This window comes from Hemiscyllium ocellatum, chromosome 14 (genome assembly GCF_020745735.1).
Source record: "Hemiscyllium ocellatum isolate sHemOce1 chromosome 14, sHemOce1.pat.X.cur, whole genome shotgun sequence".
Taxonomy (NCBI): Eukaryota; Metazoa; Chordata; class Chondrichthyes; order Orectolobiformes; family Hemiscylliidae; genus Hemiscyllium; species Hemiscyllium ocellatum.
The window spans coordinates 42,827,270-42,846,371 of record NC_083414.1 but is presented as its reverse complement, the minus strand read 5'-3'; the positions used below and the strand labels follow the sequence as shown (position 1 = coordinate 42,846,371).

General features: G+C 38.5%; 1 protein-coding gene across 3 annotated transcripts in view; it reads left to right on the top strand.

Moving 5' to 3' along the window:
* The window catches only part of magi1b (membrane associated guanylate kinase, WW and PDZ domain containing 1b), a 443,982-nt gene that overhangs the window by 372,650 nt on the left and 52,230 nt on the right, over nucleotides 1-19,102 (top strand). For all 3 annotated transcript variants that reach the window (XM_060835674.1, XM_060835673.1, XM_060835672.1), the window contains 7 exons: nucleotides 1,297-1,354; nucleotides 2,331-2,413; nucleotides 3,527-3,616; nucleotides 4,114-4,296; nucleotides 5,049-5,684; nucleotides 15,495-15,523; nucleotides 16,365-16,581. In XM_060835674.1, coding sequence (XP_060691657.1) covers nucleotides 1,297-1,354; nucleotides 2,331-2,413; nucleotides 3,527-3,616; nucleotides 4,114-4,296; nucleotides 5,049-5,684; nucleotides 15,495-15,523; nucleotides 16,365-16,581 — 1,296 coding nt within the window. The remainder of the gene's footprint in view (nucleotides 1-1,296; nucleotides 1,355-2,330; nucleotides 2,414-3,526; nucleotides 3,617-4,113; nucleotides 4,297-5,048; nucleotides 5,685-15,494; nucleotides 15,524-16,364; nucleotides 16,582-19,102) is intronic.

Below are 19,102 nucleotides of genomic sequence, written 5' to 3'. Positions count from 1 at the left end.
AAGCATTCAGGGCAGACTATCAGTCAGCCCATTCTACTACTTAAAGTTGTTCTCTGAAAACATAGAATGTGATGTCGGGTATTTAGAAAGGAAACTCACTTTGGTGCAGGAAAGAAATCTGTTTCTCATTCCACATTTGTACAAGAACTAACCCATTGATTTTAACTGTAGTGTTCTATTATAAACATTAAATGTTGCCCTTGCTTTATTGTCTCCACTATCATTTTTCCCCAAAACGATTTGTGACTGTCTAGGCATTTATCTTTTCTTCTGCTCCATACTTACTTTTGAGGTTATTTGTACAAAAAAATCAAATGGTTTTACAGAACTTACCAATTCTTTACAATGCATCAATTCTATTTACCCCACCTCCTCTAACCTGCTAAAACCTTGATTGTTAACTTTAGTAGAGTTTTCATTGAATTGTATTTGCAATAAAATAAATTTGTTGATTTAATGAGAAAATTAAGTTCCATAAAAATGTGTTCCTAATGTAGTCAGCCAGCTATTGTGAAAGAATAGAAGGGGCGGCACGGTGGCTCAGTGGTTAGCATTGCTGGCTCACAGCACCAGGGTCCCAGGGTTAATTCCAGCCTTGGGTGACTGTGCAAACCCCACACAGACATTCTGCGTGGGTTTCCTCCCACAGTCCAAAGATGTACAGGTCAGGTGAATTGCCCATAGTGTGAGGTACATTAAGCAGAAGGAAATGGGCCTGGATGGGTTACTCTTTGGAGGGCCAGTGTGGACTAGTTGGGCCAAAGGGCTGGTTTCCACACTAAGTAATCTAATCTTTTTAAAAATGAGCAATGTGGAATAATGAACATTCCACACTGTAAGGAATCTAATCACAGTTTCTTAGCGAGTTAAATATTTCATAATATTTCAAATCTTTGGATGCTGCCTATTACTGCCTTAATTTGAAGACCCTTCTGAAACAGAGAGGCAGCAATTCTCCATAATCATTATTTTGACCTGGGGTGGCTCCAGCTTTGTGGGTGTGACCAGCCTTTCAGTGCAGTAGATTTTAAACCACTGTTTAATATCATGGACATTCAAGTAATGTTCAACGCAATGCTTGTTTAAATTTCTTTGTTTTTTTCCTATGATGGCTTGGCCACTTTCATGTGGATCACATTCTTTGATGAAATTAGTGGAGATTCTAGGCTACTGTCTTGATTAAAATTTGCAAAGGCAAGAATTTCATCCAAATATTTTAAATCCGAATGCCCGCATTTAATATTTTCCTGAATTAAATCAGAAAATCCCTTCACAGGTGTTTTTCTGTCCTTTCAGAGCTGCCCTCTGGATGGGAGAAGATTGATGATCCTGTTTATGGTGTCTACTATGTTGAGTAAGTTTGTGAATTTCTGCTGTATCTAGAAGATAACTGAGGCTGTTACCAATAATAGAGTAGAAATTATTCTAACCAAAGAAAAAGGTGTAATCCAATTTTACTCTTTTGATAGTTCCATAAAGTTATTCCTTTTCTTTCTACGTCCCTATCCTCACTGTCCATTACCAAACCCTATCAAAGACAATTCTCCTGGGATTCTCCAAATGGCATTCTGTGTGAAATGGCTGCACTCCATTTGTTCCACTCAATGTATGAAGCAACATCTGATAATTGCTTCTTCAGTCTGTGCAAATGTTTCAATTTATTTATCCTTTCTAATGAGAATAATTTCCTAATATTTTGCATTTACAAGTCTGGTCTTCTCAGGAGAATGAGACAGAGACCACTTGATGACAGGCTGTAATGGTGCTCCCTGTTTGACTGATGAAGGCCACTCTGTGCCAGAATAAATTGTTTCTTCTTCATTTGTCACGTTTGTTGATTTATTAAATATCACCAACTCCTTGCTTATTTAATTAGTCACTGATCAATTTCCCAGATTAACCAATTGGCAGGTAATCATGTCACAGCTTGTCTCTGAAGATATTACAGATTTATCTGGCTAGGATCTGTTGTTCTTCACATTGTGATACAATCATCAGAAAATGAAAGACTTCGCATTGCATTTTATAAGTCTAAATTACATGAGAATTTTGGTTGTGATACATTTGTTTATATCGTTTGTAACATTCATTGTTTTATTATGTTTTGCTGGAACCATGAACATGTTAATTTGAACAGTACATGCTTGGCACAATTGCAACATAAATTTTGATTTATTTGAGAATATGTGTTTTCATTCAAACACGATTTATTAAGGAATAAATGCACAATATTTATTTTTACTGTTATCTTCTGAATTTGCTTTTACAAGGTTGGATACTCCTCCTTGGAACTGATTTGTATTCTGACACAGCTTTTTCTCTTTCATTAGTCATATCAATAGGAAGACGCAATATGAGAATCCTGTTGCTGAAGCCAAACGCAAAAAGCAGCTCGAACAGCAGCAAGCAGAAGGTGAGTTTTGAAGTCCATCACTCAGAAAATATGATGACAAAAATCAGATACTTATCAATGGCTTCCGTGCTAGGTTATTGGCACTGAATTCATGAAGTAAATCATCAGCATGCCATAATAGAGACAGCCAACAATGCCTATGCTTCACAAACGAACTGCTCCGGTTATGAAGTGATAAATAAATTTCTTGCAGTTACCATAATGAAAGAAAGAGTTATTTCAAACGGTGAAAATGTTTTTTTTATTAGAGTCATAGAGATGTACATAGAGAAGCAGACCCTTTGGCCCAACTCATCCATTCTAACTAGATATCCTAACCTAATCTAGTCCCATTTGCCAGCACTTGGACAATATCCCTGTAAACCCTTCCTATTCATATACCCATCCAGATGCCTTTTAAATGTTGTAGTTGTACCAACATCCACCACTTCCTCTGGCAACCTATTCCATACACGCACCACCCTCTGCGTGGTAAAGTTGTCCCTTAGGTCCCTTTTAAACTTTTCCCCTCTCACCCTCAACCTATGCTGTCTAGTTCTGGACACACCCACACCAGCAAAAAACCTTGTCTATTTTATCCATGCCCCTCATGATTTTATAAACCTCTATAAGGTCACCCCTCAGCCTCTGATGCTCCAGAGAAAACCACCCCAGCCTATTCAACCTCTCCCTATAGTTCAAATCCTCCAATCCTGGCAACATCCTTGTAAATCTTTGCTGAACCCTTTCAAGTTTCACAACATCTTTCTGATAGAAAGGAGATCAGAATTGCAAATAATAGTCCAAAAGTGGGCTAACCAGTGTCCTGTACAGCCACAACATGACTTCCCAACCCCTATCCTCAATGTTTTGTCCAATAAAGGAAAACATACCAAATGCCGCCTTCACTATCCTACCCACCTTTGACTCCATTTTCAAGTAAGTATGAAGCTGCATTATAAGCTCTCTCTGTTCAGCAACACTTGCCAGAACCATACCATTCAGTGTAGTTAAGAAAGTTACATTTTAATTGGTACTGTAATTATTGAAAGTAATCCTGGGTTTGGGGTCATTGTCGAAAGAAACTATTTGCTTAAATAATTTTATGAATTCATTTTCTTCACACCACTTCAGAGTGGACAGAACAACAAGCATCTCCTGGACCCAAAGCTCCAAGCTATGTGCAGAATAATCAGGAATCTTTCAGAGAAACACCAGCACAAGGTAACTTTGATTTAACAGAAATATTTGATAATTTACAAATTGGAAACAAGTGAACGCTGACATGAAAGGGAAAGCCTGAAAATGTTCATGTGTGAAAATCCACAACTGAGGCATATTGTGGGTGATTTTGGTTGGGGCAAGGCCGTGTGTTTATTAACTGTAAAATTGCAAGAATCATGTGCCCTGTATCATCTGTAGAGTAATTGCAAAATATTCAAATTGGTAACTGCAATAAGAGTGTTTATAAACTATTTTAAGTCAGTGCTACCTGAACAAATAAGATTAAAACTTAACAAAAATTGATGTAAATTTGATGGTGTGTATCGTTGCAGCATCCTTACCTATTATATTAAAACCAGCTTTAAGTCAACAGCCAAGTTGAAATTTCTGAATAAATACTTCAATAAAATATTTGATCATGATATAATTTCTCTCACTCATTCACCACCTGACACTGAACAAGAACTGTTTAATTTGCAATTTATTTTTATGAACAGGCAAGCCTTTCTTTACAAGAAACCCTTCGGAACTGAAAGGGCAGTTCATCAACACCAAGCTGAAGAAGAGTACCCGAGGGTTTGGTTTTACTGTGGTTGGTGGTGATGAGCCTGATGAATTTCTACAGATTAAAAGTTTAGTTCTCGATGGGCCTGCAGCTCTGGATGGCAAAATGGAGACAGGTACCCAATGAGAAGGAACATTCTGTTGGTTACACACATTTAATATGTATTTTTCATGTCTTTTTACAAGTGCCACTTCTGAACTTTTGACAGTGAGTTGGTTAGTTTCAAGGTGTAACTTTCAGGTCAACATAAGGTCCACTTCCGTGTAATGAGGACCATGACTGTGTCTGCCATTTACTTACTCCATTTTTGCTTGATGTTCCCCTGATGATACTGCACCCCATTTCTGAACTAAGATAGAAGAAACAAGGAAATCTGGATACAAGTCATCTTTGAAGTTTGAGCTTGTGATCCACAATGCAACTCATCTCACTGCAGCTGTCATGAGCACCAGAGTCACTGTTTTGCAGTGTGAGTGGCTAAGTCAAGTTGTGCTGTTTAGAGGAATACATTTTATGATGCTGCCTGTTTTCAATTTGGTTTTAGATGATGGAGAAGTCAAATTTCTTTCTTGTTCCTTTGTATTCTGGAATCTTCCCATAAAAACCACAGGCTACTGGCCATAGTTATCATCAGCATACCTACCAAGCTATTTGATTCAACTTTAAATTATTTGATATGTTCAGTATATGTATCATTAGTACTTGACAGTATTCAGTTCCTACTGTTGTCAAAATATTATGCAAATTTTTTTTGGCATTGCACAACTTTATTTCTCAATTAAAAATATTATTATGAAGCTAACATGGATAAATTAAACAATTATCAATGCATTATAGTAGTTAATGTCCACCAAATTTCTCTCCTAGGTGATGTTATAGTAAGTGTAAACAGCAGTTGTGTACTGGGATACACCCATGCTCAAGTTGTGAAAATATTCCAGTCTATTCCAATTGGTTCAACCGTGGATCTTGAACTTTGCCGAGGTTATCCTTTGCCATTTGATCCAGATGATCCGAATACTAGTTTGGTGACATCAGTAGCTATTTCGGATAAAGAACCAATTGTTGTCAATGGCCAAGAAAATTATGACTCCCTCTCGAGCCACAGTAGCCAAACAGCTCCTGCAAACGGGAATGGAGTGAAAGACCAGAGACCATATAGTCCATCATCTGGTGATGTTTCATCAAATGGATCCCATACAGGCTATACCAATGACAATGTCTCCTTGGCTTCCTCTATAGCAACTCAACCTGAACTTATAACTGTCCACATAGTTAAAGGCCCTATGGGTTTTGGTTTTACCATAGCTGACAGCCCTGGAGGTGGTGGCCAAAGAGTTAAACAAATTGTGGATGGTCCACGCTGTCGTGGTCTGAAGGAAGGAGATCTCCTTCTTGAAGTCAATAAGAAGAATGTCCAGAATCTAACCCATAATCAAGTAGTTGATACACTGTTAGAATGCCCCAAGGGAAGTGAAGTGACACTCCTGGTTCAACGTGGAGGTAAGTGTTGAATCTTTTTTTTACTATTTTGATCTGTATGTCTGAAATCTTTCTATAAAATTATATGTTGTGTAGCTCATTTCCCTGCTGTCTACAAGGATATGTGTGTAAATTCAGTATGATTATGAGGTTGACCTGATTCGTAGTCTTTGCTGCTTTGGCATCAATTTTGTATGGCCATGTCCATATTTTGTGTCCATATGCTAATTTGAAAAATGGCAAAGAGCTCATTCACTTTCTGGTTGTTGTTAGTAAAATCTCTTCATAATTTTATAGCTTTTATTGCACGCTGTTCTTGGTAGGTCTGTCATAATGATTGCAGTGAGTTTAATTTTCTGATTAACTTTTGACAAAGAGTATAAGTGTGAGTGAAATAATACATTAATTGAATTTGCACAGTTTGTGAACACTCGTTTGGGAGTTGGGTAGGTAGAAATGGTAGGAAATGATGGCAATCAAGATGAAAGTGGTGCTGGAAAAGCACAGCAGGGCAGGCAGCATCTGAGGAACAGGAAAATCGACATTTCAGGCAAAAGCCCTTCCTGATGCTGCCTGATCTGCTGTGCTTTCCCAGCACCACCCTAATCTTGACTCTAATCTCTAGCATCTGCAGTACCCACTTCCACTGAGGAAATGATGGCAGTTTTGTATAGAAGAGGTGAGAGAAATCTTCAGTACCTGCATATAATGAGTGTGATTCATGCTTAAGGTTTAATTGGTGCAAAAACACAAAATGAATCTAAAGACCAGAGATTGATTAGTTAATTGACTCTGACTGCTGCTGTAGCGAAATATTTTTTGTTCTTTCTATTGAAATAAATTGAACTATTCAAATAAAGTCATGAATGAAAATTAATATGTGAGCTGGAAATAAGGTCTGATGATAATGGATGAGCACTTCACGTATTCATATGTCATTCCCCTGTCAATTGTTGAAAATAACTACCAATGTTCTCTTAAAATGTAGCAATTTGTTATAGAAATGTTATTATTGCCAGGATTAGGTTCATGTCTAAAATACATATCTGTATATAAAACACACTCATCCATACGGTAACAGTTGTTGCTTCATGATCACATCAGCTTTTTCTCTCCGATTAAGTGCTTCCTAACAGGCTATTTCTTTTACCTAACTAATCATTTGCACAGACCTGAAAACAAAAAATGCTGAAGATCACAGCAGGTCAAGCAGTATCCGTGGAGAGAAAGCAAGCTAACATTATGTGACTAGATGACTCTTCATCAGCTCAAAAGTCATCTAGACTCAAAATATTAGCTTGCTTTCTCTCCACGGTTGCTGCCTGACCCGCTGTGATCTCCGGCGCTTATTTGTTTTCAGTACAGATTCCAGCATCTGCAGTAATTTGCACAGAGCTATTCTCTCAAAATTAAAATTTCTTTGCAATCAGATTGTATCAAAAGGAAATTTCTCAGATTTCCAGCCAGCGGTCTGGATGTCTAACCATTCGTCCGACATTGACATTTAGAATAGATAAAAATTACACTGATTCAGTATGGAAGAATTATAGACTGTCAAGCTTTTCATTGCATCCTTTAATTTTCAAGAAATTTCCCCTTGTCAGTGCTGCAAGCGCATTCCAGCAGATCCATTGTCCAACTCAGCCTCAGGGATAGTTTCTTAAGAGAGAACAGCCTACAGTGCTTAGAGTCAGCTGCATGACCTACCTGCAATCTTCAATGTGGAGATGAATATTGTGGAAATGATGCAGAAATTTTGTTTGCTTGCACTTGCTTTGGTATATTTAATATCTTCTTATGATTGCAATAGTTCAAGTAAATGTTTAGCCAGTTTTCTATTGGTTACAGATTACTCAGTTGAAGAGGAGAGGTTCTGCGATGAAAATACATTTAACCAAATTATGACATTTTGATTGAGCAAGTAATCATTGGCATGAATCTAAGTAGTTGAAATGTTTTCACTTTTGTTGGAGTGTAGAATAATGATTCTGTTCAAAGAATTAGTGTGGCGAATGGTAATGCTTTTTGTGTCATGTTATAGTTGAGCCTGTAAGCAATGCAAAACCAGTTAGTTCCCATTCAACTGCAAAAATGAGGCAATGGATCTTGAGTGCAACCCAAAGTTCATTCTCAAGAAACTTCACTGATTTTCTGCTATGCCATTGCATGAAGACTGGATTTTCGGTCTGAAAGCAGTCATTTTCTTATATAATTCATAAACATTCTTTTATGTTTTCTTCACTCCATAAAGCTGGCCACAAATGTCCTTTCAAATCTATATTTTAGATGTGTTTGAATCAAATTACCAAAGATTTAGCAAAGTTCAAGAATCTGTGACATTAGGTCAGTTTAATGGCTCATTCAAAACGCAGCCGCAATGACAGTGCAGCATTTCCTGAAAAGCATCAGCCAGGATTGTGTTTGTGTCTCTGGAGTGGGTTTGAACCCACAACCTTCTGACTTACAGCCAAGAATGCTACCACAGAGCTGCAGCTGACGTAAGTTAAGGTTTAAACTGTTCAATTGTAATCTAAAGGTTTTCTTTACACTTCTAAATAAGTCTTACGGACAACCTTCCACCTAAACCAAACAAGGTTAACTAAAGTTGCAATGTTAACTATCCACAGATGCTGCTGAGATTTTCCAGTAATTTCTGCCATAGTTTCTGATTTCCAGCAGCAGCAGTTCTTCGGGTTCCTTTTTCTCCCACTTAATCTGCCTCTTTCCTAAAGGGGTCCATACCCCAAAGCAGAGCATCCATTCAGGCCTCCATCTCATCTGCGCAAACTGCACCCAGCTATCGTCTCCTGAACTTCATGTTTCTGCCATTAATGCAAACCATCTCTCTCTGTTGCATGGTCCATTTGAACATTTAGTTTGTGCCTTTGCCTTTTCATGCTTCGCTATCTCGGCCTAATTAAGATCCTCTTCCACCCTCTGAACCTGCCTATTCTTGGTCTTGATTCACACAGTGCATTACTTTTTCACGTTTTCATTAATCTTTCAGATTGAACAAAACTCTTTCTAAAGAGCATTAGCCAAATTATTTGTTGTTCTATGCAATCCTGCAGGCTGCCCTTAATATTTTAATAAGGAAGAAAAGGGAGGTTAATGGATAACATTGTCCAATATTGATATGAGGAGTATAATTTTTCTACTTGAATTCTAGTGGTCTATTGTCTGCATTGTATGTCAAAGCAAATTCCTCAGACAAAATGCATTATATGATGTTTTATACCTAACATGTTTCTTAAATAACATAACTTACATCAGTGTCCCTGAGACACTCCATATTTTAAGCAGGCTCCTATGAATGTGATCATATTTTGCAGGAAGTCTCCTTACAGACTAATTTGAAAATCACTGCTATAGCGTGTAATTTATGCTGGATTGTCATACATTACAGACAGGACCCAGTTAGAATGTAAACAGAAAAATGATGTTACTTCCTTAGCCAGCTCATTTCAATAATGAGAAAACAGTACTTATTTTCATTTTCTTCCTCATTAAAATATTTGTATGTGCAGCCCACAGGATGATGTATAGAATTTGTCAATACCTGATGCCATTTTGTATTAGCAAGCTCACTCAATTGTTCAGATACTTTTCCACAATTGGCATATTTATTATTAATTATAAGCAACTCACTTCATATTGATGCCTAGTGAAAATAGTATGTTCACTTTTATTACAAAAGGCTTGGGAATATAAGATTACAGAAATCCAACGCAATTGATAGAGCTTGGTGAGACCACACCTGAAGTACCCTGTACAGTTCTAGTTTTTGTTGTGTGGTTCTGTTCGCTGAGCTAGGAATTGGTGTTGCAGACGTTTTGTCCCCTGTCTAGGTGACATCCTCAGTGCTTCGGAGCCTCCTGTGAAGCGCTTCTGTGATGTTTCCTCCGGCGTTTATAGTGATTTGTACCTGCCGTTTCTGGTAGTTCCAGCTGTCCGCTGCAGTGGCCGATATATTGGGTCCAGGTCGATGTGTTTGTTGATTGAATCTGTGGATGTGTGCCATGCCTCTAGGGATTCCATGGTTGTTCTCTGTTTGGCTTGTCCTATAATAGTAGTGTTGTCTCAGTCGAACTCATGTTGTTTGTCATCTGAGTGTGTGGCTACTAAGGAGAGCTGGTCATGTTGTTTTGTGGCTGGTTGGTGTTCATGGATGTGGACCGTTAGCTGTCTTCCTGTTTGTCCTATGTAGTGTTTTGTGCAGTCCTTGCATGAGATTTAGTACAGTACGTTGGTTTTGCTCATGCTGGGTATCGGGTCCTTCGTCCTGGTGAGTTGTCTGAGAGTGGCTGTTCATTTGTGTGCTGTTATGAGTCCGAGTGGTCGCAGTAGTCTGCCTGTCAGTTCAGAAATGTGTTTGATGTATGGTAGTGTGGCTAGTTCTTTGGAGCGGACAGCTGGAACTGACACCCGGAAGCAGCAGGTATAAATCACTATAAATGCCAGAGGAAACATCACAGAAGCGCTTCACAGGAGGCTCCCAAGCACTGAGGATGTCACCTAGACAAGGGACGAAACGTCTGCAACACAAATTCCCAGCTCGGCGAACAGTACCACAACAACGAGCACCCGAGCTACAAATCTTCTCCCAAACTTTGAACAGTTCTAGTCTTACTACTCAAGGAAAGATGTACTTGGTTTGTGCTTTCTGATGGAGATGATGCTTTGCAGAGTCAAGAGGTGAATTACTGCGGAATTCTTAACCTCTGACCTGTTCTTGTAGCCACAAAATTAATATCATTGCTTTAGTTTAGCTGAATATAGTTCTATCTACTACACTACCAAGCAACTGCAGCTATTCCTGGGACTGAGCTAATTGACCTCCACGAACCACACAAATCATCCTTTGGGCTAGATAAGACCCCAATCAGTGGAGAGTTTTCCTCGATTTCCATTGACTCCAGTTTTGCACGATGGAAATATCATACCACATGATGAAGGGTGTCCTCAACATGAAGATTCTTTGTCTCTACAAGAATTGTACAGTGGTCTTTCCTATCAAGACTATCGTGGACAGCTGCACCTGCAGCAGATCATTTGGTGAAGAGGGGGGTGGGGGTGGGGGTGGGGGTGGTGGAGTTGCATTGCTGGTCAGGGGTGATATCATGGCTGTGCTAAAGGAGCACACTATGGAGGTCTTGGGTAGTGAGGCATTATGTGTAGAGCTGAGAAATAAGAAGATGCAGTTACATTGTTGGGGCTGTATTACAGGCCTCCCAACAGTGAACATGAGGTAGAAGAACAAATAGTTAAACAAATTATGGAAAGATGTATAGGCAATAGGGTAGTAATGGGAGATTTTAATTTTCCCAAAATTGACGGGGATACACTTAGCTTCGTCAGGGTGGAATTTGTATGAAATGTCCAGGAGAGTTTTCTAGAGCAGTATGTCAATAGTCTGACGAGGGAAGGGACCATATTGGACCTGGTATTCGGGAACGAGCCAGGACAGTTGGTAGAAGTTGCGGTGGGGGTTTTCTTTGGGAACAGTGACCACAATTCTGAGAGTTTTAGAATACTCTTAGATAAAGAAGAGAGTGGTCCTAAGGGAAGCGTACTTAACTGGGCCAAGGCCAATTATATCAAAATTAGGCAGGAGCTTGGAAATGTGGATTGGACACAGCTATTTGAAGGGAAGTCCACATATACAGGTGAGGTGCTAGAGGACTGGAGAATTGCTCATGTTGTCCCCCTGTACAAGAAGGGAAGTAGGGATATTCCGGGTAACTACAGACCAGTAGTGGTGGGAAAGTTGCTGGAGAAGGTACTGAAACTACAGACCAGTGAGCTTAACGTCGGTGGTAGGAAAGTTGCTGGAGAAGGTACTAAGGGATAGGATCTATTTATATTTAGAAAAGAATGGGCTAATCAGTGATAGGAAACAGGGTTTTGTGCAGGGGAGATTGTGCCTTACCAACTTAATAGAGTTCTTCGAGGAAGTGACCAAGTTGATAGATGAAGGAAGGGCTGTTGATATCATATACATGGACTTTGTAAGGCGTTTGATAAGGTTTCCCATGGTAGACCAATGGAGAAAGTGAAGTCACATGGAGTGCAGGGTGTTCTAGCTAGGTGGATAAGGAACTGTTGACCAACAGGAGACAGAGAGTAATAATTGAAGGGAGTTTCTCAAAATGGAGATAGGTGACCAGTGGTGTTCTGCAGGGGTCAGTGTTGAGGCCACTGTTGTTTGTAATATACATACATGATCTGGAAGAGGGCACTATTGGTATGATCAGAAGTTTGCAGATGACACGAAGATTGGTGGAGTAAAAGCATAAGGGACTGTCAGAGAATACAGGAGGATATAGATAGACTGGAGAATTGGGCAGAAAAGTAGCAGATGGTTTTCAATCCAGACAAATGTGAGGTGATGCATTTAGGCAAGACTAATTCTAGAGCGAATTGTACAATGAATGGAAGAGCCTTGGGAAAAGTTGATAGACAGAGGGATCTGGGAGTGCAGGTCCATTGTACCCTGAAGGTTGCTGCACAGGTGGATAGAGTGGTCAAGAAGGCATATAGTATGCTTGCCTTCACTGGACGGAGTACTGAGTATAAGAGCTGGCAAGTCATGTTAAAATTGTACAAGACATTGATTCGGCCGCATTTAGAATACTGTGTACAGTTCTGGTCGCCACATTACCAAAAGGATGTGGATGCCTTGGACAGGGTGCAGAAGTTTATGAGGATGTTGCCTGGTATGGAAGGTGCTAGCTGTGAAGAGAGGTTGAGTAGGTTAGGATTGTTTTCATTAGAAAAAAGAAGATTGAAGGGGGACCTGATTGAGGTTTATAAAACCATGAAGGGTATAGACAGGGTGGATAAAGACAATGTTTTTTCCCAGGGTGAAGGATTCAATAACGAGAGGTCACGCTTTCAAGGTGAGAGGTGGAAAGTTTAAGGGCAAGTACTTCACACGGCAAGTACTTCACACAGAGGGTGGTGGGCATTTGGAACGCGTTGCCAGCAAAGGTGCTAAAGGCAGGCACAGTAGATTCATTTAAGATGCATTTGGACAGATGCATGAGTAGGTAGGGAGCAGAGGGATACAGATGCTTAGGAATTGACTGACAAGTTTAGACAGTACATTTGAATCGGCTCAGGCTTGGAGGGCCGAAGGGCCTGTTCCTGTGCTGTAAATTTTCTTTTCTTTGTTCTTTGTACACTGAGTGTTTCAATTAGCCACGATAGCTCACAGTTATAGCAAAGAACTATGAGCTGTTGTGGGTTGGTGAGCTGGCTGTGTGCATATGTGGGACAACCGAACTGAGATCAAATGTAGAGGATCTCACTTTTCCTAAATCCCAATCTCAAAGAATAAACTCTTAAGTGAGAGAACATGAAGCTTTCAATGGAATTATATCTCAGCAGGATGAATCTCAAGAGAGGATGGGAAATGAAAAGTCTGAGGAGAGTGGAAAGAAGCAGGTTTTGATAGGCAAATCACAAACATAGACTTGAAGTGTTGAGAATAAAGCCACTTGGCCAGGAGCACCATAAGTGGTTAGTATAGTGTTTTTTGATGCCAACACTGACAGATGGAGCAGTCTGCTGGAGACCACAGTTCTCATGCTGCTATCACATTGAGTCTTTATCTGTCTTGACATTTGTCTAGTGGATGCCGCAAATGTGATAATTTTACCTTAAATGGTCCAATATTCTGTCTGCTGCGTTTGGTGCTTTTTGGTTTAACCCGAGCTCTGCTGCACTCCAGTAGTGACTAATCAGCCTGTCACTAGTATGAGAAAGATCAGACACCGTGAACTATTTATAAAATGATGTATCTTTGCAGTGCAGTCAAAAATAGTGCATCAATATTTAAGCAACTGATGTTGATTTGTACCAATTACAATTTCAGTGATATCCGATGTGATGTGTGCGTATGATAAAATTGTTCGAGGCAGATAGATATTTTTTGACTCTACCTTTTAAATTTGTATTTACTTTTATTAAGGATAGAGAGCTTAGCCCCTCTGCAAAGGAAGCCACGCCTGGAGTCCAGTGTTCAACTGCCCTTCTAAGTTAACTCAATGTTCAGGTTGTTTCGATTTGATCCGTCACCTTGGACAAAGAGGGGAAACGTCAGCTGTGATTTTCACTCACGATTGAAAAGCAGAACCCTTGCTGAAAACTTGTAGGAGTTAGTGAATGTGACCAGACTGGACTAGCTGTCTGCCCTGAAAGGAAAACCTACAAAAAAGCAAGGTCCTAGACGGCTGACACCAGTATGTAAGAGGGAAAGACAAGTGGCAGCAGTTTGTGGGGTCATATGTTGGAGTAATAAATAAGAAATTTTCTTCAGACTTTTTTTTCAAACAGAACTTTGTGGAAGATAGAGAAAAATGGACATGTTTAAAGATTAGGGAGAGATCAATAGGCAATTGAGCCGAGAATGTGCCTACTCGAGCAGACACACAGTTCACACATTGAGAGAGGCCTAGACTCCTGATCTCTTAATGTTGAGACCAGTATGAAGTATATACAGTGGTTGTGGGGAAAGAGATAAAAACTACATGTCCTGTCAAAATTCTGCCTCATTAATCTAATAATTTATTACAAGATAAAATACAGTCATAGACAGCAGTCAGGATAGGAATGATTTATAGACTTTACATGGATTGTCAAATACCTGTAACTAAATAACATTTTAAATCAGGCTTCCAGCTGTTCCAATCATCCTTTTAATAGCATAGATAAATTATATTTAGTGCATGTGTCTGAGTGATGCTGTGAATTACATACTGGTACAATTCAACATGGTAATAACTCGATTTCTGTAAATTCCAAACTCTGGAATCAAGTGAAATCCTGTCAAGCTCTATATCTGAAAACTTCTGTGTTTTTGGCAATATTTAAAATGAGTTAGAGTTAGCTTTCAGTAGTTTGTTTGCAGAAATGAGAAAGGAGGATGCATACCTTAATAAAAAGCAAGAATCTGAATGCTAAATTCTATCCTCAATAGCATTTTATATTGAGCATCTTTCATACACTTTGCAAGATGCACATAATGCTAGCCTAGTTGCTGGATGGACATTTCATGTCAGAGGTATAGAGGACACCTGTCCCTCTAAAAGGAGCAGCACCTCTTGCTGGCAGCAGCCATCGAGAAGCATTATTGCTGGGAGGGATAATTGATTCCTCCTTGCAGATGGCTCATTTTGCAGGCAACATTAGGAAATAGGAACAGGTTCATAATAATCAATACAAATGTTTTTCTTTGTGAACGTTATGAATGCAATCGAAACATTCATATTTTTATATGACATAACTACCAGAAGAGGTTAGAGAAATGCAGAGCTTTATTGAACTGCCATTCCATACACATTTATGAGGTGTGGTCATAGTTGGGTATTTATAAACCTATGAATGTTGCTCTACTTGTACAACTTTATGAATGAAAAATGGCTGGAAGTGATGTAAGTAGAGAAGCAAATGAAACATACTTGAAATCCTACTGTTTGAATGGGAACATTAAGGTTCCTTTTAGTTTGCTCTTACGCGTTTCCCATAACTGGAGCTGTGGAAACTGTATTTTGCTTCAGCTTGCAGAATTTGATTTCTTAGGACATGCAGATTTGTTTATACCGCTAGCCTCGAGGCTGCTGATTCACAAGTCAGCATTACCAATGCACCTAGGATTCATTATGCTATAACCTATCTCATCAGACTGTGAGCACAATGGCTGACACAGAACTTATCATGGTTCAAGAACTATATGCTCACAACACAGATTTACAGGATTTCCTGTATTTTTTTTTAAGTTGTGTTATTGCAGTGCTTCTGAATGTGTGTTCTTGTTTTGCTATTTTACAGGACTGCCACCTAAGAAAAGCCCTAAGTCGGTAAGTACAGTACAGGGTATCTGGATCTGTGTACTTAAGGATATGTTTGTAATATGCATAATTGTTGATCTTCCTCATTCAATCTTCTAATTATGATTTTTTGTGCATTACGGAGCTGTGTGAATATGCATTATCTATGAATGTGCCATTTTTGTTTGGCTGAAATCGCTGATCAAACTGACATTTAGTGTGTAAAATGCAGAAGCTGAGACCGATCAGCAATAAATCGTGTTTTTTTTCCTCAACCCTAGATTATGTATTTTCCCCTTTTAACCAAGGAGTTCCTAAAATAGATAATTAATGCACTTGTAATGGTTGCAAGGCAACGCTGATTAAAGTCACATTTAAGTAACTTCAGGCCCTTGCATTGTCAAAATGTATTAGACCCGTGAAGGGGAAATGTGGTTGCATTTGCTATCAAATCATAGAAATGTCAGCCTTCATGTGCCTGTTTGTCAGTTTCAAATAAATTTACCCTTTGGCAGAATATATCTGTGTGCGAGCAATATGTTCGCTTACAGTGTGTTTTCTAATTTTTTTTATGGTTACCTTACCCTCGTTTAAAGAAAGCAGTCTCCTATTATTTATTTTTTGAGTCTGATATAAAATGCATTATTTGCTTTACAAAGGTTGGAAATGTTGTGCTCTAATGGGCAAAATTCTCAGAGCTCCCTTTTCAATGTGGTGTACAGTTTTAATGATGGGCTGCTGTAAAGTACCCAGCTGCAGTAAACAACCGAACTTTGAGGAGAGACTTTTTTTTCAAAATGGGAGCATTGTATTGATCGCTAACACTCACTGAAAAGCTGGAATGACCTTCTGTTCTCTTGAATAATTGCAGCAGGCACTGGAAAGGAAGGACAGTCAGAATAGCTCCCAGCACAGTGTCTCTAGCCAGCGGAGCGCGCACACTGCTTCACCAGTCCTGGGCGCCCCTGGGCTTCCAGACTACCCTTCAAACGAGGCACCAGCACTGGATCAAGCAGATAGTTCTGTGCAAAGGAAACCAGATCCTTTTAAAATTTGGGCTCAGTCGAGAAGCATGTATGAAAGTAGACGTAAGTACAATGAGAAATTTAAAGCCTGCATCCTTTCGTCAGAAGTACAATGTTAATAAGTACACAAAATAAAGTTTGTCATTTGCAAGTCAGTATTAGTTTTTATTTGACTCACTGAATTCATTGGTATAACTAGATGTTAAAATGAAAATGTTACCTGAAACTGTCACTAAAACTGAAAAGGTCTGCACCTCAGCAATGAGCTATTTAATATTTTCATGCTGACCTTTAACTCAAACATCTAATTGTTTTACTGACTTAAACAGATTTGGATTCCACCGAATGTATTACACTGTTACTGACGATCAGTATGTAATATTCCTGTGACATCGTCTTTAACAATGTCCATTGAAATGATTGCAAGAAACATTAAAGTGTTACTCTGCCAAATTGCATTGCAAAAAAGCTGTTGGATAAAGCAATTTAGAAAGAGTTACGGCAATTCAGCAGCAGCAAGAATAGATCCCATCTTTAGTCTCACACCTCTATTTCAAAACCAATCCCTTGTTTCACTTCTGTATTCAATTAAAAGCCTGGGAAAAATGTTAGAAATATTTGCTAGAAATAGTTGTGTGGAGTATAGTAACATATTGTAAACAGAATATTACAGCAGGCTGTGTCAATATAGTGTTGTATATAATTTTCATTCTGGGATACAAGTCAAGTATTGTGAACAGATGCCCTATGTAATTGGTTAAAACTACAGTTTGGCTAAATACTTAGTCTATCTTTGCACCTGGTCATTGAAGCCATTTTATGCTATATTCTTACCACATAAATGTTAGTTACACATCATAAATAATAAACAGAGAATTGGATAGAACCTGGCAGTGGAACATGAGCCTTTTTTGCCTTGCTGGTTCATACTGATGTTTTAATGCTCCATTAAGGCTCCTTGCAACCTACATAATCTAACCCAATCAACATAATCTTCTAAAATACAAGAGTTTTGCAGATGATGTCACTCGCGTATTGTTTGACCAAGCCTTTTTTTTTCACACAAATGATTAATTCATTATCCTTTCCTGCACATTCTCCATTTATAAATTTGAATTAAAAATATATTTATTCTGTGTTCTTACATCTTGTACTCATTGCAACCAAATAAGCAGGAAAACTACTGATGGGATGTTGACATTCTTCTACCTCTAATGCAGCTGTGCAAGAGCAGTTTGAGAAAGATTTTCCTGTGGAGAATGACACTTCAAAATGCGGTGTACTAGTGTTCTGAACTACCAAAACACCCAGAGACATATATTGACATCATCGTTACTGGCATTTTAATTTTTACACTGTAATCTACACATAATGTGAAATAAAAAATCCAGTACATTAGGAACACACTCCAGGAATTGATATACACAGGGAAAAGACCTTCTTGTGACAGTAGTGGATTAATCCCTAAGGTTAACTTAACCCCAGGAGGACTCTCAGTATGATTATATGATTCAAAGAGTCCAGCCAATATTTGCAGTTTTTGGATCACAGTACATTTCTTTGGTTTTTAACTTTTTGTCATCTCCTAATGCAAACAAGAACTTTTATGCATTTGTGATAATTGTTCAAGGTTCAGATGAAGCAAAAGGGAATATTTTGAAAGCTGCTGAGAGAACAGGAGTGTATTGGAACTCCCAGCAGTGTTATTTGCTGCAGACAAAATAATACTAGTTGTGTGTCAATTACATATGAATGGTAACAGAATCGCATGTGGTGAATGTGCACTTGTGTCCAAAAAAAAGTATACTTCAAACAAACAAAGTTTTAATCATCATAGCATTACTGATAGAGAGTTACTAATTATACGTACAGTACAAGACATTTAGCTGCTGTTTAAAAAAAATGTAACAATGTTAATTGCAGTAGTGATCTTCTAAATGCATTTAAGTTGTGTTATTAGTTGCTTCAATTAACATATTAGCAGCATTACATTTTTTTCTGATGGATTTGATTGGGAAATGTGATTTGTAATCCTGCTACACTGATCATTTCCTGCAGGAAGGCTACTCATAAATCACATGAATGTGAATGAAGTTTTTAGTAGCCAGTGGCACCACATAGAAATAATCATTTAGATGGTTGGTAAAGTGGAGGAGCAGCACAGCTAGGTGAACCAATAAATAAACCAAAGGCCTACAACGGGTGGCAAATTTCCAACGCTCATTGATTGTGTTTCTTCACAGTCAAATTGTGGAATTTCACCATCCACATTGGGAATATTAAGCATGAGATGTGATTCATTTCCTTACTTTTTGAAGAAAATCCTTATTTTGCATTTAGTACCCTAATTTTATGTTATTCTCCTATCGTTGCTATGTTGCTGTGTCTATTGAGCATTTATTTTTCTTGAGGTATGTTTGATTTTCTTCTTGTAAAATTGTATTCTTATTTGACTTGCCTTTCCTTGTTCCTACTTTATGTATAATTCTCATATATTTGTTTTATCGCAATATTTGGTCAGTTTTTTATCATCACATAAGGAATTTTTATATTAGAGACTACAATTATTATCTCAGTATTTTCC